The sequence below is a fragment of the Carcharhinus amblyrhynchos genome, unplaced genomic scaffold (genome assembly GCF_965287045.1).
Source record: "Carcharhinus amblyrhynchos unplaced genomic scaffold, sCarAmb.v2.hapA scaffold_44, whole genome shotgun sequence".
NCBI lineage: Eukaryota > Metazoa > Chordata > Chondrichthyes > Carcharhiniformes > Carcharhinidae > Carcharhinus > Carcharhinus amblyrhynchos.
Window position 1 is genome coordinate 693387 of NW_027649785.1, and position 25019 is coordinate 718405.

The window sequence follows — 25019 nt, forward strand, 5'->3', positions numbered from 1 at the left end:
GCACCCTGAGTGGGAGTGGAGAATAGAGCTCACAATGAAAGATTCAGGCAACAAATACAGACAGAGTTAATTTTTGTTCTTTTGTGAGATGTGTGCATTGCTGACACTAAAGGAATGGTGATATAATTCCAAGTGAGGATGGTGAACAGCTTAGAGGGGAACTTTCAGGTGGTGGTGGTGTTCCCATGCATCTGCTGCCCTTGATCTTCTGCGTGGTTATAAGCTTGGAGTATAACAGGTGCTGTCTAAGGATCCTTGGTGAGTTCCTGCAAAGCATCTTGTAGATGGTACACACTGAGGTTACTGTGTGTCAGTGTTGGATCAAGTGAATGATTAAAGTGGTGGATGGAGTGTGAATCAAGTGAGCTGGTTTGTTCCGGATGATGTCCAACTTTTTGAGTGTCGTTGGAGCTGCACCCATCCAGGCCAATACACAGTATTCCATCACACTCCTAACTTTTGTCTTGTAAGCGGTAGACACGTAATGAGGAGTTACTCACCTCAGAACTCCCAACTTCTAACCTGTTACTGTAGCCACAGTATATGTACAGCTGGGTCAGTTGTTGGTCAATGGTAACCCCCAGGACGTTGATAGTGGGGATTCAGTGATGGCCATGCCATTGAATGTTGATGGGAATTAGTTAGATTCTCTCTTTAGAGATGGTAATTGTCTGGCCCCTGCACGAATATTACACAGTGAGGGATACAGACACATGGGACGGGATGTTAAGGTCGTGCTTGTTCTAAACCTGGAATATTCCGCCCAAGGTCAACAGCTCTTTGCATGATCTTGTCCCACCTGCTCCGATTCCTGTGGTGGACGGGGCGGGAAAATTCCACCCATAGTATTGGGATACAAGGTGCAGATTCAAGTAGCAATCCACACAAAGCTTTTTAAGGGAATCCTTACTGAAGGAGAGAATAGCAGAATGTTTAGAAATGCAAAAACACAATGATGACTAGTCAACAACAACCTTGTTGAATTTATGGAATTGGTAACAGAGACACTGGACAATGGTAACACATTAGTTGTAATTTATCTAGGTTTTTCAAAAGTACTTCGATAAGGTGTCAACAAAACAGACAAATGAATGATGTCTGAGAATGCAGGGTTGGGGGGGGTGGTGGTGGTGGAAGAAGACAAGAAGTAGAATTGATTTTGAGCTTGTTTCGGGGAAGAATCTGAGAGTGGGAGTAAAGCGTTATCCAGACTACCAGAAGGGTTCCACAAGGATCAGCGCTGGGACCACAACTGTTCACAATTTACTTTAACCATTTAGACTTTGAAACAAAAAAAAAATACAATTTCTAAGTTTGCGGATGACACCAAAATTGGGCGGAATAGCCAATACTGAAAACAGTAGTAAATTACAATACATTAAAAAACAAGCAGAATGGGCTTATAATTGACAAATTTCAATATAGATAAATGTGCCTATTGTATTTTGGAAAGACAAATGGAGAGGGTGTACTTTGGAAATGAGAATCTAAATGGGATAGAAGTGCAAAGGAATTGCAAAGTATGAATATCATTAAACGTTCCACCTCAGGTTAACAAGGTCTTAAAGAAAGCAACTTAATCACAAGGGTGGCACATTGGTTAGCACTGCTACCTCACAGCGCCAAAGACCAGAGCTCAATTCCAGCCTTGGGTAACTGTGTGGAGGTTTATGTTCTCCCTGTGTCCGCTTGAGTTTCCTCCAGGTGCTCCGGTGTCCTCTCACAATCCAAAGATATGCAGATTAGGTGGATTAGCCGTGGAAAATGAGTAGGGTTACAGGGATAAGGTGGGGAGAGGTCCTGGGTAAAATAATCCATCAGAGAGTCGGTGCAGGCTCAATGGGCTGAATGACATCTTCTGCACTGTAGGGATTCTATGACTGTCTACCTCTGCAACTGAAGTAGTTAATTCCACTTACAAATTCAGCCTGAATATTTGAATAGCTGGCAGGGAACTGCTCCTGATCTGTGGAGCTCATTTCCATATTACACCACACTGCCTCTAGGAAGGGTGAAACCCATGCAAGTTAATAACATGGAAAAGAGCATTGCTGTTTCTAAATGTAGAGTTAATTACAAGGAGTGGCTAACATAACCCCATCCTGTGAACAAATAAAATCTCTTTATTGCTAGAAATAGGCAGAGGGTGTATGTGCCCGGCAATGCCATTCGCCCATGCGCAAGAGGATACTGACATGCTGACCAGAGTGACAACACTGTACATCTGTGCATGTGCAGATGAGTATCAGTGGCTATCTTGCATGGCCATCTTGAATCAACCATCTTGCATGGCCATCTTGCATGAACATCTCGACTCATAGATCGGCAGTTCCGATGCGCCACAGCGAAAAACCGCACCGATCTCCTCAGAAGGCAAACACGGGACACAGTGGACAGAGTACCCTTCGTCGTCCAGTACTTCCCCGGAGCGGAGAAGCTACGACATCTTCTCCGGAGTCTTCAACATATCATTGATGAAGACGAACATCTCGCCAGGGCTATCCCCACACCCCCACTTCTTGCTTTCAGACAACCACACAACCTCAAACAGACCATTGTTCGCAGCAAACTACCCAGCCTTCAGGAGAACAGTGACCACAATACCACACAACCCTGCCACAGCAACCTCTGCAAGACATGCCGGATCATCGACATGGATACCATCATCACACGTGAGAATACCATCCACCAGGTACATGGTAAATACTCTTGCAACTCGGCCAAAATTGTCTACCTGATACGTTGCAAGAAAGGATGTCCCGAAGCATGGTACATTGGGGAGACCATGCAGACGCTACGACAACGGATGAATGAACATCGCTCGACAGTCACCAGGCAAGACTGTTCCCTTCCTGTTGGCGAACACTTCAGTGGTCACGGGCATTCAGCCTCTGACCTTCAGGTAAGCATTCTCCAAGGCGGCCTTCACGACACACGACAGCGCAGAGTCGCTGAACAGAGACTGACAGCCAAGTTCCGCACACATGAGGACGGTCTCAACAGGGATCTTGGGTTCATGTCGCACTATCTGTAACCCCCGTGACTTGCCTGGGTTTGCAAAACCTCACTTACTGTACTGTCTGGAGACAATACACATCTCCTTAACCTGTGATCAGTGCTCCTTCCACTCACATCATCAGCCACTTCAGGTCTTGAACAGCAGGTTAGGTGTAAGGATTCGCATTCTAATCAGTAATCTCTAAACTGTCTGTGCTTTATATGCTCTGTCTGAGGCCAGAACTCTCCATTCACCTGACGAAGGGGCTAACCCCGAAAGCTTGTGAGTATATTGTCAAATAAATAGGTTGGACTAAAACCTGGTGTTGTCAGACTTTTTACTGTGTTTACGCCAGTCCAACGCCGGCATACCCACATCATGACATCTTAAACTGACCATCTCGTACAGCCATCCTGCATCAACCATCTTGTATGGCCATCTTGAATTGGCCATGTTGCATCAGCCATCATGAATTGGCAGTAGGCATAGTGGAAAAGACAGTCAACAAGAAGCCAAATACGTAATTCAGAAAAAGAAGCATCTTTACCCAGACAGTGATGAGAATATGGAACTTGCTACCACAGGGAATAGTTGGAGGCTGATTCCGGAGATGGCAGGCCTGATGTATGAGGAGAGATTGACTAGGTTAGTATTATTTTCGCTAGAAATGAGGGAGGGGGTTCTCATAGAGATTTATAAAATTCTAACAGGGCTAAATAGGGTGGATGCAGGGAGGATGTTCCCAATGTTGGGGGAGTCCAGAACCAGGGGTCACAGTCTAAGGATTCAGGGTAGACCATTTAGGTTGGAGGTGAGGAGACATTTCTTCACCCAGAGAGTGGTGAGCCTGTGGAATTCATTACCACAGGAAGTAGTTGATGCCAAAACATTGAACGTATTCAAGAAGCAGCTGGATATAGCACTCGGGGCGAATGGGATCAAGGTTATGCTGAAAAAGCAAGATTAAGCTACTCAGTTGGACGATCAGCCATGATTGTAATGAATGGTGGAGCAGGCTCGAAGGGCCAAATGGCCTCCTCCCACATATCTTCTAAGTGAACAGTATCGATGTATTTAAGGGGTGGCTGGAAAGCACTTGAGAGAGAAGGGAATAGAGGATTATGTTGATGGATTTAGATGAGAAAAAAAAATGAGAGGCTGTTCAAGTGGAGCACAAACACCAGCAGGGACAGTTGGACTGAATGGCCTATGCTGAGTATCTTTTGTAACCCTAGGAGTAACATATCTGTAGCATCACTGCTTTGCCTCCCCAGCACAACATTCAGGGTCACCACCTCGGGTAAGAAGTGGAATATTTAGCGCTCGGTAAATTGCAACATATTCTGAAACAGTCATTTTGTAAGAAATGGAACTTGGTTTTGGAGGAATAACCAATTAAGTATTTTAACATTTGAAACGTAAACACAAAAACAGAGATTAAATTCCATTCTGCAGATAATGAGCTTTAGTTGCTTAAGATTACGTTTGTACAATGTATTCCTTACAGTAGTGATGGTGGATCTGTGATCTGTCCCATTCAAGGGCACATGCTAATTAATGGATACTTTTTAAAAAGGACAGATCAACAGGGCCAAGCACACAACATTCTCCCATTTAATAGCCAGAGGCATTTCTGTTCCCGATAACCGTAATTCCGGGAAAGGCTCAGCAATACATCAGTCTGACTTTACCATGGAGTGTTTTATCTTTCAGACAGAGACGAGACAAGCCCTTGCAGGGGGAACGGGAAGGCTATGGTGTCATGACCGCCCTCCCCGATCATTGTTCTTAGCCAACAACAGCACAATAACAATTGCGGATGTCAGAGAGCTGGCTGCTTGCAAGATATGTTTTGGTTAAGATATGGGGCAGGATTTTCCACGTCCGTTCTGCAGAGCTCTGGTAATGGCAGAGGTGGCCCGCCATTGGTGGCGACAAGATCTTCTGATGCTGCCACCATCAACAGGGAGGCGATGGTCTAGTGGTATTAGCGCTATACTATTAATCCAGAAATTCAGCTAATGTTCTGGACACCCGGGTTCGAATCCCGCCACGGCCGTTGGTGAAATTTAAATACAATATGAAATACTGGAATTAAGATTCTACTGACGTCCATGAAACCATTGTTGATTGCTGGAAAAACTCATCTGGTTCATTAATGTCCCTTTAGGGAAGGAAATCTGCCATCCTTACACGGTCCAGCCTATATGTGACTCCAGAGCCACAGCAATGGGGTTGACCCTCAACTGCTCTCGGGCAACTGGGGATGGACACTAAATGCTGGCCAGCCAGCAACACACATGTCCCATGAATGAATTTTTTAAAAAAAAACAAGATTTCCTGTTGTTTGCACCTTCTGCCACTGCAGGGCCAGCAGATCCCGGTGGTGGGGACTGCCAGAGAATGTTGGCCAAGGTGTGTGGAATGTAAGGATGCCAACCTTCCAGGGTTGGCCTGGAATCTCCAGGAATTGAGTATTTATTTCCAGGTAACAGCTGTACATGACCCTGGAGAAAAATCATCTGCACATTAAAAAATATAACTTCTTAAAATCTTCCTTGAGCATTTTTCTTTAGCAGATATAGAAATATTGAAAATAGTTGGAGCAGGGGCTGGGAGGGAGCTGCTGTGTGGCTGACAGCCAGGAATCATCCAATTAGAACCATAGAAAATTACAGCTTGGAAACAGGCCTTTTGGCTCTTCTTGTCTGTGCCGAACCATTTTTCGCCTAGTCCCACTGACCTGCACTTGAACCACATCCCGCCATACCCCTCTCGTCCATGAACCCGTCGAAGTTTTTCTTAAATGTTAAAAGTGACTCCGCATTTACCACTTTATCTGGCAGCTCATTCCACACTTCCACCGCTCTCTGTGTGAAGAAGCCCTCCCCAATATTCCCTTTAAACTTTTCTCCTTTCACCCTTAACCCATGCCCTCTGGACTTTTTTCTCCTCTAGCCTCAGTGGAAAAAGCCTGCTTGCATTCACTCTAACTATACCCATCAAAATCTTATACACCTCTATCAAATCTCCCCTCATTCTTCTACACTCCAGGGAATAAAGTCCTAACCTATTCAATCACTCTCTGTAACTCAGCTTCTCAAGTCCCAGCAACATCCTTGTGAACCTTCTCTGCACTCTTTCAACCTTATTTACATCCTTCCTGTAACTAGGTGACTAAAACTGTACACAATTGGGTAACGAGTCTTTTTGCTTTCCAATTTGTGTAGGAAGGCCGTACATCACAAGGTTGGATGCGTTGGCTGACTTATGGCTGGAGTGTGGGGTCAGACAGTTTAGAATTAAGAGGACAGTCCATCCACTTTTGGAGTAGATAGTTGTAGCTTAGACTGGGCGATCGGGGAATTTCTGAACGAACAACTGAATGGTGAGTATGTTTTTTTCAAAATTTTGCCTCCCCTCTATTGTCTCATGATGTGAAAGTGTTAATTACTAATGTTTTAAATTTATCATTATCAGCTCTGAAAACAACAGACCAGCAAGCTGCCTTGGTTCTATCCTATCCCTAGGCCAGAGTAGGCCCCAGTGTTACATGGGGTCAATTACAGCACTGGGAGCAAGGCAGCTGAAATAAAGGCCGCCGACGGTGGAGCAAATGATGCTGGGAGTGCACATTAGGCCAGAATTGAAGGAGGGTTCTCAGGGTTAGAGATGGTTGAAGAGATTTGGGAGGGATGTGGGGCCTGGAGAATGGTTACAGAGATTTTGGTAGGATGTAGGGTTTGGAGATGGTTAAAGAGATTTGGGAGTAATGTAGGGGCTGGAGAGGGTGACAGAGATTTGAGATATTGTAGGGTTTGGAGAGGAGTACAGAGATTGGGATATATGTAGGGTCTGGAGATGGTTTCAGAGAATTGGGAGGAGTGTAGGGTCTGGGGATGGTGACAGAGATTTGAGGGATTGCAGGATTTGTTGGGGGGGGGGAGGTGGGGGGCGGTGGTAACAGAGCTTTGGGAGAGATGTAGGGTCTGGAGAGGGGTACAGAGATTTGGGAGATTGTAGGGCTGGAGAGGGATACAGAGATTTGGGAGGGATGTAGGGGCTGGAGAGAGGTACAGAAATTTGGAAGGGTTGCTGGGCTGGAAAAGGGTACATAGATTTGGGAAGGATGTATGAGCTGGAGGAGGGTACATGGTTTTGGGAAGGATGTATGGGTTGGAGTTGGCTAGAGATTTGGAAGGATTGCTGGAGAAGGATACAAAGAATTGTGAAGTTGTAGAGATACAGAGAAAGGGAGCCATCCAGTATCCAGAGTTGAGAGCCAATTTCTGCCAGCTTTATTCAGTTTTCTCATTCTGGAATAAAGGGCTGCTATCAATAATAGTGATTATGAGGCTATCTAATTGTTGAAAACTCCTAACTAATTCAACTAGTTCATTAACCATTTCGGTTTCATCATAACACCTTGTCTGAACTCTCTACGATTACGTCATTCTACAGAGAGTGCAGACAATAACCATTTGTTAACGTTGCAAGTTCAGAGTTTAACAGGACTTTTAAACAATAGCATTTCTGGCTCACAGTATTGTCTATGATTATGTTATCGTCCAGGGTTGAAGGGAGTTGGATAAAGTTAAAGAAGAACAGGTCATAGTTTATTTTCTGTGTCCCGTCAACTTCCTTACATGAACACGAACATGTGAATGAAGTTCCAGTTTAGCAAGTGACAGATCTGTGATTCTTCAGAAGGAGTCATTTCAAACATTTGCTCACAGACTGAGGCTCAAGTAGGATTTCCTTAAGCTGTTACCAGCCACCGGCCAGAATAGTACATCTTTCATGTTAACAATGTCATTGTCATTCCTTCAGCAGCCTTCCACCACTGGCAGAGTTTTATTACATTTATTTTGCTGGATCTTGTATCCGTCCATAATACTGAGAACGTCATCCAATATTGACGGCCCCAAGTCTAGGTCCAAACCCAGGGAGGATTCAGATCCACTCAGGTAGGAGTCAGAAGGAAAGAGACTCTCATTGTTGAGGGACATCTCGCTGTTGTAGATTAAGGCTCGTTTCCTATCCAGCTCCCCAATGCCAATGACAGAGCATTCCGAGGAAGTGTTTGACTCTGCTAGTAAGGAAACTGATGAGCCGGCTGTCTTGCCGAGTGCTGGGATGGTGAACATTTCTTCGGTGCTGTGGAAGCATTCTGTCGTACAGCTGACCGACAGTGATCTCTGGCCAGTGCCTTCCTCCAGGTGGAGTCTGGGAGGTTTTGGAGGCGCTTGCTCCTGCTCTTGGCTTTTGTGCGTGCCAGCGAACGCCGGGAGAGACACGGCATTTTTCAGGAGGGTGGGATAGCCCCCCGTTCCACTGTTAAAAGGCCCCTCATAGCTGCATTTGCCGTCCAGTCCTTGCCCCGTGCTTTGAGAAGTTGACCGCCTGCTGAGGTTTGGAAGGAGATCATACTTGCCCTGCAAGAAGGAGATGTCCCCGAACATGTCATCTTCGCCGCCCCTCCCGATGTGGGCACTGTGGCGGAAATCGCCCAGGGGTGGACTAATCATGTCACTGGACAGAACGTCGCGTAGCCTCATTTTCTTGCCCCGCTTGGGAGTCGATGTCTTTAGATACATGGGGGTTTTTGCAGGCATGACGTGCTGAGCTTTTCAGGCTGAGCTAGACATCAACTGGCAGAAAAAATCCAATTGCTAGAAAACCGTTCTTGACTCCTCTTCAGTGAAGCTCCTCCCTTGCCGGCAGCTCCTGTATTATTAATGCATTGGCATCACGGATGAAGATGATTCTCACCTCGGCAGCAATGCTACTGATCTTGGTTCTGCCTCAGATTTGAGGGTTTAAAAAGGCAAAGACCAGGGCTGTGAGGAATCTGTCACCTCCTTATACACCAGAGCCTGAAAACACACAAAAAACTGATGCATTAAATGTCTGTTGCTAGTTTCACTTTACAGATTTCATCACTTTACAGATTTCTAATCACATTTTACCTCAATTTGGCTTTCTTTAACTTGTAATCCGCTGTGTACAGATTTGCAGCAGACTGATGGCTAGCAAGTTGTTTTATGTTTTAAATGAATATTAACCAGAACAATCCCTTGTAAAAGTTAGAGAATCTTAGCTGCAACAATAGTTGATGCACTGAGGTTGATCTTATGGTGAGGAGAATTTCACTCTTGGTTGTGATCACTGTCGTTGCTGAGTAGAAAGCATTCTCAGCTGGGTGTCAGAATGTGGTACAATTCTCTGGCCAACTCCTGCTTGAAGCATTACTTTGGGCCGAGGTGAAAGTAGGAGAAGTGTTCCCTGAAAACCCTTCAGTGGGCAGGGCCTCCTGTGGGTGACCAAGTCCACTTCCCTTTCTGGATGAGTGCACCATGTCACTAACAAACTTCCAAAGAACACAGACCTCGGTGTATCCACAAACACCTCCATGGTGACGGAAGTCAAAAGCAAGTTGGATAGGGGAGGGGGGGTATCTCATGCAGCTGGGCACACATCCATTTGTGAATGCTTAGCACTGGTGTTTAGTGCACCTGCATGGTCCAAGTTTGAAAGACTGGCCAAATCCACGGGATGCCTGATTTCATGGAATCAAGCTGGAGGTGATTGCAGAGAAAGAGAGAGTTGTTGGGCTGAAAGAGGTTATAATGATTTAGGAGAGGGTAGTGGATGGAGGTGTTTTAAGGGGGTTGTAGGGACTAGGCGCGGTTACAGAGATTGGGGAGGTGATAAAATAAAGAAGTTACAGAAATTTGGGAGGGCTGCAGGAAGTTAGGGAGAGTTGTGAAGGTTGAAGGGACTGGATGAGGTTACAGAAGTTTAGAAAGGCTAGTGAATGGTGCAGGTTTGGGAGGGTTATACAGGCTGGAGGAGGTTCCAGAGATTTAGGAGGGGGCAGTGGATGGAGGAAGTTGGAGAGATTTGGGAGCATTGCAGGACTGGAGGATGTTTCAGAGGAGACTTGGGAGGGCTGTTGGGGGTAATAGAGATTAGGGAGCATTATAGGGCTGGAAGAGGTTACAGAGATTGGGGAAGGTTGTAGGGACTGAAGGAGATAATGGGGATTGGGGAAGGTTATAGGGCTGGAGGAGGTTGTAGAAATTTGGGGGGCGGGGCAGATAGGCTGCAGGGACTGGAGGAAGTTTTGGAGGTATTAGGGCAAGAGGAGGTTACAGAGGAGGGTTGTGCTGACTGGAGAAGGGTACAGAGAAAGGGAGGCATCCACTATCCATATTGCCAATACCAGCAGCGCGACTGAGCACAATTTCACAGGGGTCCTATAGCGTCGGCCAATAACTCGAGGATTGAGACTCCTGCCCCTCAATAAAGTGGAGTTCCCAATTTGCACAGAACACTACTGCTGTCATTCTTTTTTTTTAATTCATTCATGGGGTGTGGGTGTCACTGGCTAGGGTTTACTCCGCATCCCTGATTGCCCTTGAGAAGGTGGTGGGTGAGCTGCCCTTTGTGAACTGCTGCAGTCCATGTGGTGTAGGACAACAATCAAAGAAAGAAAGAGTCAATGTTAATTCCTTTACTCTCCCAGTAAAAGGCTAGCTACGGAAAAAAATGCAGATTAATTCATAAGTTTTTCCTCCCTCGAAGAACCACATTGTTCTTTTCCCAGCGGGTTTAATAATCCATAAAGACTTCCACCTACGTTACTCTTGGCCCATAAATGTGAACGTTGAAAATAATGAAAGGGCCCTTGTAAATCCATCTCTGCTGAACTTGAAAGCAGAAAACTCTAAATGCTCGAGTAAAACAAGTCAATAATTCCCACAGTTTACTTGATTTACATTATACTGCAGCTCAGTGAAATTAAACAAAACAACACAACTGCTGCCAGTTTTTGTTATGCAAACATTCCATTCTTACTGATTATCCACAAAGATATTAGCAAATTACCAAGAGAGTTTTACCAAAAATGAGGGAATAGTACTGAACATTTTTTTTTTATGAAGGCCCAACAATTTTTGAGTCAGTGAGCCTATTTTTACCATTTTGATTCTAAGTGCTGGGCGGACTTGAATCTGGGAGTGTTTCAGATCCGACTTTTAAACCCATTCACAGGCACCCCCCCATACACACTCTGCCTCAAAAAATATCAGCAATTCCGAATCGCGCTCTAGAAGCCTGTTGGCAGGGCTTAATGCGCCCGAAACCCTGCAGTTCCGATCGGCACCTCCAACTGCGCATGCATAGAAAGATAGAATGCAGCTCCCTGCCACATCCCTCCCGGGCCGGATAATGCCTCCCCCTGGTCCCCACAGATATTACCCCACAACGTTACTGACCCCTTTATTCCCCCCACCCACCCACTACCCAGACCGATTGCAGCTCCCTCCCCCCCCTTTCCCCCTCACCGATCAAAGGCAGAGTAGCAGCGGACCCCTCCCTTCCCCCTCACCGATCAAAGGCAGAGTGGCAGCGGACCCCTCCCTTCCCCCTCACCGATCAAAGGCAGAGTAGCAGCGGACACCGCCCCCCCCCCCCCCAACTTCCCCCTCACTGATCGTGGGCAGAGTGGCAGCGGACCCCCCCCACCGATCTCAAACAGAGAGCCATCGGATGCTCATCACTTACCTCCTCACTAGCTGGAGCACTCAAATCGGACTGTGGTCAGTGAGGAGGGAGCGGGGGTAGGGCGGAGGATCTGCTGTCACTCTGCCTGTCATCAGTGAGGGGGGAGGGAGGGGGGTCCGCTGCCATGTCTGTTTTGCGCCAAATCTGGATGGGCGAACGCGGTGGTAAAGGGAGAAGTGCCGGTAAAGTTGGGTGTGCAGCTCATTAAGCCAATTTAAATGCATGCAAATGCATTAAAATGGCCGTTGTTGCCCATTTCGGGTGCGGTCCCGATCTTAGCTATTTTTGGGTGTTGGTAAAAGGGGCCTGGCGCAGAGGCAGGTGTAGATTGCAGTATTCGTCTCATGCCCGACTTTACCAAGTTTTCACGACCTAAAGTGGGTGCAACACAATAGTAAAATAAGGCCCATAGAGTTATAGGGGTTTACAGCATAGGAAAAGGCCTTTCAGTCCAACTTGGCCATGCCACCCAGTTTTTACCATTAAGCTACTCCCAATTGCCTGCATTTGGCCCAAATCCTACTGAAACCATCTTACTCATGTAACAGTCTAAATGCTTTTTAAAAGACAACATTTCTCCCCGCCTCTACTACTACCTCTGGTAGCTTGTTTCAGATACTCACCACCCTCTGTGTGAAAATATTTCCCTTGTGTATCTCTCCCCTTTCACCTGAAAGCTATGCCCTCTAATTTTAGACTCCCCTACCTCTGGAAAAAGATGTTGACCTTATTTATACCCCACATTATTTTATAGATCTCTATCAGTTCGCCCCTAAGCCTCCTCTGCTCCAGGGAAAAAAGTCCCACTTTTTCCAGCCTCTCCTTATAACTCAAACCATCAAGTCCTGCTAGTATCCTTGCAAATCTTTTCTGCACTCTTTCTATAATAGGGTGACCAGAACTGTACACAGTATTCCAAATGTGGCCTTACCAACGTCTTGTACAACTTCAACAAGGCCTCCCAAATCCTGTATTCAATGTTCTGACCAATGAAACCAAGCATGCCAAATGCCTTCACCACCCTGTCCACTAGTGACTCCACTTTCAAGGAGCTATGAACCTGTACCCTGAGATCTCTTTGTTCTGTAACTCTCCTCAACACCCTATCATTAACCGAGTAAGTCCCACCCTGGTTTGAAGTGCCAAAATGCATCACCTCGCGTTTATCTAAATTAAACTCCACCTGCCATTCATTGGCCCACTGGCCCAATTGATCCCTTTGCAATCCTAGATAACTTTCTTCACCGTCCACTATGCCACCAATCTTGGCGTCATCTGCAAACATTCTAAATTTTCATCCAAATCATTAATATAAATGATAAATAACTGTGGACCCAGCAGTGATCCCTGAGGCACACTGCTGGTCACAGGCCTCCAGTTTGAAAAACAACAAAACCCTCTGCAACCACCTTCTGTCTTCTGTCCTCAAGCCAATGTTGTCTCAATTTAGCTACCTCACTCTGGATCCCGTGAGATTTAACCTAATGCAACAACGTGCCATGTTCCTCCTTGTGAAAGGCCTTGCTAAAGTCCATGTAGATAATGTTGACTGCACTGCCCTCATCTAACTTCTAGATTGCCCTTTCAAGAAACTCAATCAAATTGATCAGACATGATTTTCCACTCACAAATCCATTGATTAATGGAAAGTTTTAATTTTCACTTACAAAGCACTGCTCATTACTTCACTTCCCAACATCGGAGTAATGCCAAAGGACACTGGTTCATGTCGCCTGGAAATCCTTATTCAAATCCAAATCTTGTCATCGGGGTTAAGCGCTATATAAACATGTTGGGTATAATCTCTTCTTTCCCATTATCTACCTACACACTCTGTTCATAGAATCACAGAATCCTTACAGTGCAGAAGGAGCCCAATTGGCCCATTGAGTCTGCACTGACTTTCCAACAGAGCATCTATTCCCGTTTGCCCACACATTTGCCCCATTAATCCCCCTAACCTATACATAGCAGTTAGCACTGCTGCCTGACAGCGCCAAGGACCCGGGTTTGAGTCGCAGCTTGGGTCACTGTCTGTGTGGAGTTCACACATTCTCCCCATGTCTGCGTAGGTTTCCTCCAGGTGCTCCGCTTTCCTCCCACAGCCCAAAGACATGCTGTTTAGGGTGCATTGGCCATGCTCAATTCTCCCTTAGTGTACCCGAACAGGCGCCGAAGTGTGGCGACTGGGGGATTTTCACAGTAACTTCATTGCAGCGTTAATGTAAGCCTACTTGTGACACTAATAAATAAACTTTAAACATCTTTGGACACTAAGGGACAATTTAGCATGGCCAATCCACCTAACCTTCCCACCTTTGTTACAGCAACTGTGCCAGGCAGGAGAAAGTAGAAAAAAAACATTCAACCTCATGTCTATACATCCACCTTCCAGATTCCTGCAGGTCAATTCTTTGAGGGGAAGGATCCAGATAATTCTAGGGTCGAGTTTTTCTAATTGACACTATCTTAGCCCATTTATCTTGCAGCGTGATAAATAACATTAATTAGAGAATCAAAATCCAAATCTCAAAGGAATTTAAGTGGGCACATAATGGAGGCTCAAGTATCCCTTAAGATAACTGAGTAGACAAATCTGCAGTAAGACGTCCTTGCCCCTGTACTTGAGTCCTCTTGCAATGAAGGACAACATATAATTGACCTTATTTCTGTTTGCTTTCAGTGACTGATATACGAGGACATTCAGGTCCTTTTGTATGTCAACACTTCCCACTCTATCACCAGTTAAATAATACCCTGACATTCTGTTTCTCTGTCCAAAGTGGATAACTTCACAATAACCCATGTTATGCTGCATCTGCCATGCATTTGCCCACACACTGAACTTGTCTAAATCACCTTGAAGCTTTTTAATGTTCTCCTCACCACTCACAGAGTGGTATCTCAGCCATGCCCTGATGAGATCTGACTGCGCTCCTCCCACTCTTGCTTTTAGATTGAAAGATTGCCAGCTATGTAAAATGCCTTCTTCATTGAACAGTACATGTTGAGTACATGAGGGAGAAAAGAATAGGATCTGCCTCACAGCCAATGAAGTACACTGAAGTGCAATGTGGGAGACGCAGCATTCAATTTGCAAGCTCCCAACAACAGAATTGTGCTCAAAACCAGTTTTTAAACAAGCCTGGAAGCCATTACAATCTGGCTACATCCCAGTCCAGCGAACAGCTTCAATTTTGGTTCCCAAAGATTCTCAGTGAGAGATTTGTTGGCCAAAGTCCCGCATTCCTAAAGTGATTGATTTATTGACCTTCCCCTCGGGAAGTATTTCACAATCACTATAAAACATATCCCCCTGGTGCATGTCTGAGGCAGGTCACTGGAGTATGTGATGGTTTCATTTAACTTCAAGACAAGCTCAATATGCAGCACTCATTTGTGAAGCTATTTCTGGAAAAGTTGGTTTCTACAGATCCAGTGTGAGCTTAAGTTATAAAGGAGAGATGATTCAGATGAGCAAGAGTTTCCTGAATGATTTGATCCAACACAGTTACTTCCTCTTGTCTTAATAATCTTTTGAGGGCCATATAATGAATGAACAGTTTGTCGTATAAGTGCATTAGCTGCAAGCCTGAAAGACAGGCTGGTTAAGTGCATTGTCCATGCTAACTTCTCCCACAGTGTACCCCAACAGTGTGGTGACTAGGGGATTTTCACAGAAATTTCATTGCACTGTCAACATAAGCCTACTTGTGACCCGGGTCCTTGACGCTGTGAAGCAGCAGTGCTCACCACTTGTGCCCCCCAAATCTAAACTTTGACAGGGATGGGATTCAAAGGCCAGAACACAACGTTTCCACCAATCCAGAGGAATTAACTGGGTTGTCCATCCCTTTTCCTGTCCCCATTCAACCTGGAATTTGGTGGGTTGGAGGCACCTATTAGACTTTTAACATCTCAACCCACCCACCAGCGTTTTGAGTTAAGAGTCATCTCAAAGAATAAAAAGACTTGGGGGGAGGGGTGGGGGGTGGTGGGGGAAATAGTGGGGGACAGCTATGGAAAGATTATTTTAAAATCTATGTCATTAACATAGCATTCATGTATTTGAGCTTCATGGTATCAGCCAGGAGTCTTTCCCATTTTTCATTGATTGGAACTCTGGAAATTCATGGAATCATACAACCCCTACAGTGCAGAAGGAGACCATTCGGCCCATCGAGCCTGCACTGACAAAATCCCACCCAGGCCCTATCCCTGTAATCCCACATATTTAGTTTGGTCTATCCCCTAATCTGCACATCTTCAGACTGCAGGAGGGAACCAGAGCACCCAGAGGAAGCCCATGCAGACACAGGGAGAATGTGCAAACTCCAAACAGACAGTGACCCGAGGCTGGAATTGAACCCAAGTCCCTGGCACCGTGAGGCAGCAGTGCTTACTGGCAACCATAGGCAACAACTCAGGGGTGTCCCTTCATCTCAGGGGGATTAGTGGGGTAAACATGTGGGGTTACAGGGATAGGACATGTGTGGGATTGTTGTTGGTGCAGGCTCGATAGACCAAATGGCCTCTTTCTGTACTGCAGGGATTCTATGATTCCATGATAATGAATCTGTGGAATTCTCTACCGCAGAGGGCTGTAGCAGTTAGGTTGTGAGGTCTGTTCAAGACTGAGACAGGGAGATTTTTAATCAGTAAGGGAATCGAGGGTTATAGGGATAAGGCAGAGTTGAGGATGCTCACATCAGATCAGTCATGATCTCACTGAATGGTGGAGCAGGTTCGAAGGGCCAAATGGCTTACTTCTGCACTGTAGGGATTCTATGATTCTAGGCTCAACTCACATTGATCTAAAGCGTAATGGAAAAGATGCAGCGCAAACAGCAGTCAAATTGCCACAGCAGGAATGCAAAACAGCAATATGATAAATGACCAAACCTTTCTGGATTAGTTGGCTTTGTTCATTCATTAATTACGTTCTTTCCACCATCCTTCAGATCGATGCGAGCTGATCAGAGAATTCCAGAATCCCTACAGAGTGGAAGGAGGCGATTCGGCCCATCAAGTCTGCACTGACCACAATCAATTATATTTCATTTGGTTGCAAAATATTTCGGAAATATCCTAAAAATATTCAAGGCACTAAATAAATAAATGCTACATCCTTCTTTTCAGGAGATTCATTGCTCTGCCATTGATATATATTTATATATATATTTATATATATCATATATATATATATATATGATATCCATTGGGATGGATAGGATAGAGGTGGAAAGACTCTTCCCGCTCAAAAAAGACAATAGGACTAGGGGGCACAGCCTCAAGATAAAAAGGGGGCGGTTTAGAACGGAGTTGAGGAGGAACTTCTTCACTCAAAGGGTGGTGAATCTCTGGAATTCTCTGCCCGTTGAAATGGTGGAGGCTGCCTCGCTAAATATTTTTAAGACGCGGGTTGATGGGTTTTTGATAGGAGAGGGGATTAAGGGTTATGGGGAGAGGGCGGGAAAGTGGAACTGAGCAGCGACAGATCAGCCATGATGTTATTGAATGGCGGGGCAGGCTCGAAGGGCTGGATGGCCTACTCCTGCTCCTATTTCTTATGTTCTTATATGTTCTTATTGATTAAATCAATTAGCCACAGGCTTTTAAATTCACAGGAAATTGCCATCACTAAGGGAAATCAGCTGATCAAGTTGTTCCCACATGGAACATATCCTCCTGTCAATGTTGAGAACTTCTAAGAGAAGGATCAAGGTCTAAAATCTGGGACATCAACATGGTTGACGAGAGCAGAAGATAAGTTTGGAATCAATGGTCCGATGATTTAAATAGACTAAATAAAGAGAAACTGTTCCCAATGGATGAAGGGTTGAAAGCTAGGGGATACAGATTTAAGGTGATCAGCAAAACAACTAAAGGCAGCATGAGCCAAGAGCTCCTTTATGGAATAGATATTAAGATTTGAAATGCATTGCCTCGTAGAGTGGTGGAAACAGATTCAATAGTAGGTGAATAAGTTGCAGTGATAGGAGGAAAGAGCAGGAAGTGAGGCCAACTCGAATGCTCTTAAAAGACCCAGCACAGGCTAGCTGGACCAAATGTCCTCCTTGCATGCTGTACAATGGGCAGTACCGGTGGCACAATGGTTAACACTGCTGCCTCACAGCGCCATGGTCCCTGGTTCAATTCCCAAGTCGGGTCACTGTCTATACAGAATCTGTATGATCTCCTACATGTGTTTCCTCTGGGTACTCCAGCTTCCTCTCACAGTCCGAAAGACTTGCTGGTTAGGATACATCGGCCATGCTAAATTCTCGCCCAGTGTACCCAAACAAATGCCGGAGTGTGGCGACTCAGGGATTTTCACAGTAAATTCATTGCAGTGTATTTGTGACACTAATAATTAAACAAATGACAATGATTTAATGATACAGGGTCAAATTCCCATGACAGGCAGAATGATCTTGAATCGTCCCTCCTGAAGACCATGGGCAGACCATGGAAAGGTTTCAAGTCGAGCGCAGCCAGAAAATCCCACCTACAAAGTTTGAAGAGAAGAGTGGAGTTAAAGTCCACAGATCTGTGGCCCTGGCAAAGAATGGGTAAAGAATGAGACACCATATTAAAATTTACCAGGCAAGAATCAAATTGGGGTAATAGCAATACCCAGTGGATCGGTATCCTTGTACAAGATTACTCTGTCTATTATTTCAGTGAATTAAAGGCCAATTTAAGATAAATGAGTTAACACTAAAAGAGTAGATTATGGAATTTCATCTCGATTTTTTTAGTCCCTAATAAGCATGCACTCTAATTTCTTTCATTTTAATGTAAATACAATAACGTGACGACCAAGTAAGGCTCATCATATTACCTGCAAATAAGCAGAAGCCAGGAAGGAAAGTTTCAAAAAGCACTGGTCATACAATATCAATAAGGTAAGGCAAGAGAGACTGCTATTCTCCAAAGGATTTTATAGAGGCCGAAGGAGATAGGTGCTTTTTTTTATAAATCCGTCTGTGCTTCAAGTTCACCTTGACTACATTCAGGATTTACAGCCCAATCCAATTAAGGATGTGGTTTGAGGCATTGGCGTAGTGGTATTGTCTCTGCACTAGCAACGCAGAGATCCAAGGTAATGCTGTGGGAACCCAAGTTCAAATCCCACCAAGGCAGACAGTGAAATTAAAATTCAATTTTTAAAAAATTGTTGGAATTTAAAGTTCAAATGGTAACCATGAAACCAGCTCTGACAAAGAGTAATCCAGACCGGAAACGTTGGCTCTATTCTTTCTCCACAGATGCTGTCAGACCTGCTGAGGTTTTCTAGGATTTTCTGTTTTTGTTTCAGATTCCAATATTTTGCTCTTAGCATGAAGCTGTGAATACCAACAGCAGTGGACGTTAACACCAGCAGATTATCAACAGCCGTCTAAATCACTGTGCATGGTGTTGCATTGCCATTGTGTAAACCAGAGTTGCCTAGTTCAGCCGTCAGCAGACACATGAGACTCACTGGAAATCTAGGGTGAAGCTAATTGACGAATAACATTTTAGTAATCCCCGTCTATAAAGTTGAGGTGGTTCAAACCCTGCTGTTAGTCCTGTTCACCTCTCATTCCTGGTGACTGGCTTTCAGTTGGGTAATGCCTCAATTTTGAAACTCTCATCTTTATCTTCAAACCCCACCATGGCCTCACTCCTCCCCACCTCTATAATCTCCTCCATCTCCACAACCCCTCCCTAAGATCTCTGCACTCCTCTAAATGGCCAGACCCAATTCCAAGATGGCATCGGAACGTAGCGACTTTTTACAAGCTGCGCCCGGTATACCTTCGAATTCTATCTTTTACTCTCATTCTATGCTTCTAAAAGTTTATTCTAGTTCTCTTAAACTTTCTAACAATGCTTTAATTATGACTGTAACACTACATTCTGCACTCTCTCCTTTCCTTCCCCATAATGCTTTGTCCGTGTAGCGCGCAAGAAACAATATTTTTCACTGTATGCCAATATGTGACAATAATAAATCTAATCAAATCAAAGCCACAGTCGACTGTGGTTAAAAACCTATCTGGTTCACTAATGTCCCTTTAGGAAAGGAAATCTGCCATCCTCACCCGGTCTGGCCTACATGTGACTCCAGATCCACAATAATGTGGTTGACTTCCAACTGCCCTCAGGAATAGGCAATAAATGCTGGCTCAGACAGCAAAATACGTATCCCATGAATGAATTTTAAAAAGATTCTGCGATACTGTTCACCCATTCTCACACCTCCACTCAGGTGAGGTTGGTGAGACTTGCACCATTTGCTTCCAAAAATGTCTGACCTCCAACTAAAATTATAGAGACATAGAAACATAGAACAGTACAGCACAGTACAGGCCCTTCTGCCCTCAGTGTTGTGCCGAGCTATGTCCAAACCCAAGATCAAGCTATCCCACTCCCTGTCAAAGAACAAAGAACAACACAGCACGGGAAACAGGCCCTTCGGCCCAACATGCCTGTGCTGCCATTTTAGCACTACGAGTTCCCTCTTCCACCCATGACCTTTGTCTACGCTTGTGGCACTCCACATTGGAAACCAGATTGAGGGGAGACTAATTTAGGGACAATTTGTTACACCAATCAGCCTAATAGCACATCTTTGGGGTGTGGGAGGAAACCGGAGCACCCAGAGAAAACCCACGCAAGCACAGGGAGAATGCGAAAACTCCCACAGATATCATTCTGGTGTGCTCCATGTGCCTATCCAATAACCACTTGAAAGTTCCTAAGGTGTCCGACTCCACTAAAATTATCAATGTGATTTATATTCCATTGCATTCTTTGACCTGTTTGATTAAATTGTGGCTTATAACTTACGCTGGAGGCAGTTATTGCACTGTGGCGTACACAGACAACTCCCGGGAAAGGCAGCATCTGCACAAAGTCCCAAAAAGGGACAAATTCAGCTGACTGGGTGGTTTCATAGAACACCATGTTAAATCCAACAGGTTTATTTGGTAGCAAAAGCCACCAGCCCCTGGAGCGCTGTTCCTTCACCAGGACTTACCTGATGAAGGAGCAGCGCTCCAAAAGCTAGCGGATTTGCTACCAAATAAATCTGTTGGACTTCAACCTGGTGTTGTGAGACTTCTTACTGTGTTTGCCCCAGTCCAACACCGGCATCTCCACATCATGTTTCATTGAATCACGAGGCCACTCAGCCCATCGAGTCTGCACTAACTCTGACAGAACGTTTTACCCAGGCCCTCTGCCCTGCCCTACTTCCATAGCCCTAAACATTTACAAGGCCAATCCACCTAACCTACACATCTTTGGACAGTAGGGGCAACTTGGTATGGCCAATCCCCCTAACCTACACATCATTGGGCACTAAGAGGCAATTTAGCATGGCCAATTTCCCCTCCTCCCCCAACCCACACATCACTGGATGCTAAGGGGCAATTTACATGGCCAATCCCCCTAACCTACACATCACTGGATGCTAAGGGACAATTTAGCGTGGCCAATCCCCATAACCTACACTTCATTGGACACTAAAGGGCAATTTAGTATGGCCAATCCCCTAACCTACATGTCTTTGGACTGAGCGAGGAAACCAGAGCACCTGGTGGAAAACCATTGAACCAATGCAGGGAGAAAATGCAAACTTCACCCAATCACCCGAGGCCGGAATTGAACTCTGGTCGCTGGTGCTGTGAGGCAACAGTGCTAACCACTGTGCCACCATGCTGCCCATGCCACTGTATCATTTTAACAAGAGCCACTTTCCCCCTAGCCAAGCATTTGCTGGAAGGCCATCTTTTCAACACATTCCAAACTGAATACATTCCTTCAGCATGGTCACAGTAACTGCTGCCAAAGGGCTAATATATCCCACATTTTGGTTAAGCATATTCAAATTTGATGCAGTTGACTTGATTGTTTGATTAAATTGTGGCTTATAACTCATGGGTGACTGGATGGATGAATGGGTGGATGAACGGACAGACAGAAGGAGGAAAGGACAGATGGACGGATGGAATGGATGGAGGGATAGACGGATAGACAGACGGATGGATGAACAAATGTACAAATGGAGGGACAGACTGATGGATGAATGAACACACAGATAGAAGGACAGGTGAATGGATGAAAGGATGGAGGGATAGACAGATGGATGGATGAATGAACCTATGGATGGAGGGTTGGATGGATGGATTGACTGACACAAATAGATGAATGCTCAGTTGGACAGATAAGCGTGCGTATTGATGGATGGATAGATGGACAGACTGGCAGACAGATGGATGGATGGATGGATAGGCAGACAGATATATGAGTATGTAGATAGGCAGGTTGATTTCCCACAAACAAGATGATCAGAGGGTTAGATAGGGTGGATAGTGAGAGCCTTTTTCCTCAGATGGTGACGGCTAATACGAGGGGACATAGCTTTAAATTAAGGGGTGGTAATTATTGGACGGATGTCAGAGGTAGGTTCTTTACTCAGAGGGTAGTAAGGGCGTGGAAGCAATTGTGGACTCGCCAACTTTAAGGGCGTTCAAATGGTCAGTGGATAGGCACATGGATAACATTGGAATAGTTTAGGTTAGAGGGTCATTAGATTGGTTCCACTGGTCGGCGCAACAGAGGGCTGGAGGGCCTGTACTGCGCTGTAATGTTCTATGTTCTATCTGAATATCCTTCAACAGATAACAGGCTACACTCTTCCAGATATCCGTTATATCTGCTTGTATCATTTAGTTTTCAAGACCAGATCACCACTGGCCAAGCATGACACATGATTATATCTTTAAAAATAAGTTGCATTTATATGGCCTCAGAATGTCACAAAAAAACTTTACAACCAATGCAGCACACTTCTGCAGTGTAAACTCTGTAATATAGGGAACTTTTCAGCCAATTTGCACACAGCAAGAACCTACAAGTAACAATTACGTAAATGACCAGATTTTAGGTATTGGTTCAGGGATTAAAAAGTAGCCAAAACAGTGGGAGAACTCCACAATTCTTCTTCAATTAGTGCTACGGAATCTTTCAGTGTCGCCCGAGGCGAAATACAGGACATTGGTTTAACAATTCACCCAAACAGTAGCTCGTTCAAGAGTTCCTGCACTCAGAGTGACAGCCCAGCACATTTCAGTGAAACATCATCTGTTTTTAAAACCCGGGCACCTATTTAAGCACCAGTTAAATTCTAGGTATCTCTAATTTGAGAAAATATCTTGATTATGTAACTTTATGCAGCAGAAACATCTCAAAGTGCTTCATCTACAGGACATTGAATTGGAACACAGAATTCATTATGCAGACAAGACTAACCTTTAAAGCAGTTTTGAACTGTAATCACTGTTGTAATGTAATGTAGAAAACACAGCAACCATTTTATACACAGCAAGATTCTATGAAGTAACTGACTTGATAATCTGTTTATCATCAATGCTGATTGAAAGTTAAATGTTGGCCAGGCTACTGGAGAGAACTACTTCCCAACATTACAACAAAGAATTTGCTCAAAGTCATTACAGCACAGAAAGAGGCCCTTCAGCCCATCAAACCTGTGCCAGCTGCTGAGCACCTGTCTATTCTAATCCTATTTTCCAGAACTTGGGCCATAGTCAAGTAGCTTTGAGCTATATTGTGAAAGGTGACATATAAATGCACTGGGCTGCTGTTAAGTCTGCATGTCCTCATCACAAATCCACCAAGTCTATGATTATATTGGGTTTACTGGGACATGGATCTCCCACTTGCCAACATTGGTACTTTGGAAGACCAGGCTAAAAACAAAATGCCCCTCCGGCTGACAGTCTGGTAGCTGGAACAAACCTGTGCACTGAGTGATGATAGTCATATAGTACAGGCCACAAAGCCCAGAATTTTGCTGCAATAACAGTAATTACAACTGTGCATGCTGTTTTTAATGTGCAAATCACAGAATCATAAAATAACAAGTTCATAAGATATAGGGACAGAATTAGGCCATTCGGCCCATCGAGGTTGCTCCACCATTTGATCATGGCTGATAAGCTCCTCATCCCCGTTTTCCTACCTTCTCCCCGTAACCTTTCAACTTATTACCAATTAAAAATCTGTCCAACTCCTCCTTAAATGTACTCACTGTCCCAGCATCCACCATACTCTGGGGTGGCAAATTCCACAGATTCACAGCCCTTTGGGAGATGTTTCTCCTCAAATTTGTTTTATCTTTGCTACCCCTTATCCTAAGGCCTCTCATCCTAGAATGCCCCACAAGAGAAAGCGTACACTCTATGTCTACTTTATTCATGAGGTAGAGATGCCGGCATTGGACTGGGGTAAACGCAGTAAGAAGCCTCACAACACCAGGTTAAAGTCCAACCAGTTTATTTGATAGTAAACCCACAAGCTTTCGGAAACGCTGTTCCTTCGTCAGGTATGTGGAAGGTTCTGATCAGAGAAGGGCATGTAAAGTCACACACAGTTGTGTGACTTGTGTGAACTGTGTGTGACTTTACATGCCCTTCTCTGATCAGAACCTTCCACATACCTGACGAAGGAACAGCGTTTCCGAAAGCTTGTGGATTTACTATCAAATAAACTGGTTGGACTTTAACCTGGTGTTGTGAGACTTCTTACTCTACTTTATTCATGCCATTTATCATCTTGTATACCTCAATTTGATCTTCCATCATTCTTCTAAGCTCCAGAGAGTATCGGCCTAAACTGTTCAATCTCTCTTCATACAACAAACCCCTCATCTCTGGGATCAATTTAATGAACCTCCTCTGAACTGCCTCCAATGCCACTACATCTTTCCTCAAATAAGGGGAGCAAAACTGTGCACAATTCTCCAGGTGTGGCCTCATCAATGCCTTGTCTAGTGGCAACAATACTTCCTTATTTTTATATTCTATTCCTTTAGCTATAAATGCCAACATCCCATTTGCTTTATTATTTGCTGTACCTACACGGTAGGTACAGTGCAGAAGGAGGTTATTCTGCTCATCAAATCTGCACCAACTCAACATCTTACCCAGATCCACCCATCTGCCCTATCTCCATAACCCCATGCATTTAGCATGGCTAATCCACCTAACCAACATATATCCACCACTTCAACGGGCAGAGAATTCCAGAGATTCACCACCCTTTGAGTGAAGAAGTTCCTCCTCAATTCTGTTCTAAACTGCTCCCCCCTTATCTTGAGGCTGTGCCCTCTAGTCCTGCTGTGCTTTCTCAGCAGGAAGAACCTCTCTACCTCTACCCTATCCATCCCCTTCCTTATCTTATATGTCTCTATAAGATCCCCCCTCATCTTTCTAAACTCCAACGAGTACAGACCCAGTTTATTTAGTCTCTCTTCATAGTCCAACCCCTTCATCTCCGCTATCAGCCTAGTGAACCTCCTCTGCACTCCCTCCAAGGCCAAAATATCCTTGCGCAAGTGTGGTGACCAAAACTGCACACAGTACTCCAGCTGCGGCCTCAC

At 44.8% G+C, this 25019-nt stretch overlaps 1 protein-coding gene across 6 annotated transcripts in view; it reads right to left on the bottom strand.

Annotated features, from left to right (window-relative positions):
* Positions 1–3114: 3114 nt before the first annotated feature.
* The window catches only part of LOC145337185 (cdc42 effector protein 2), a 28400-nt gene continuing 6495 nt past the window's right edge, over positions 3115–25019 (bottom strand). For 2 of the 6 annotated variants that reach the window (XM_080181992.1, XM_080181987.1), the window contains exon 2: positions 3115–8874. In XM_080181992.1, the coding sequence (XP_080038118.1) occupies positions 7825–8613 (789 nt within the window). In that variant the 5' untranslated portion in view covers positions 8614–8874 and the 3' untranslated portion in view covers positions 3115–7824. Of the gene's footprint in view, positions 8875–11566; positions 11606–16468; positions 16603–25019 lie in introns of those variants that run through there. The other 4 variants (XM_080181990.1, XM_080181988.1, XM_080181989.1 and 1 more) reach the window with 4 other exon arrangements.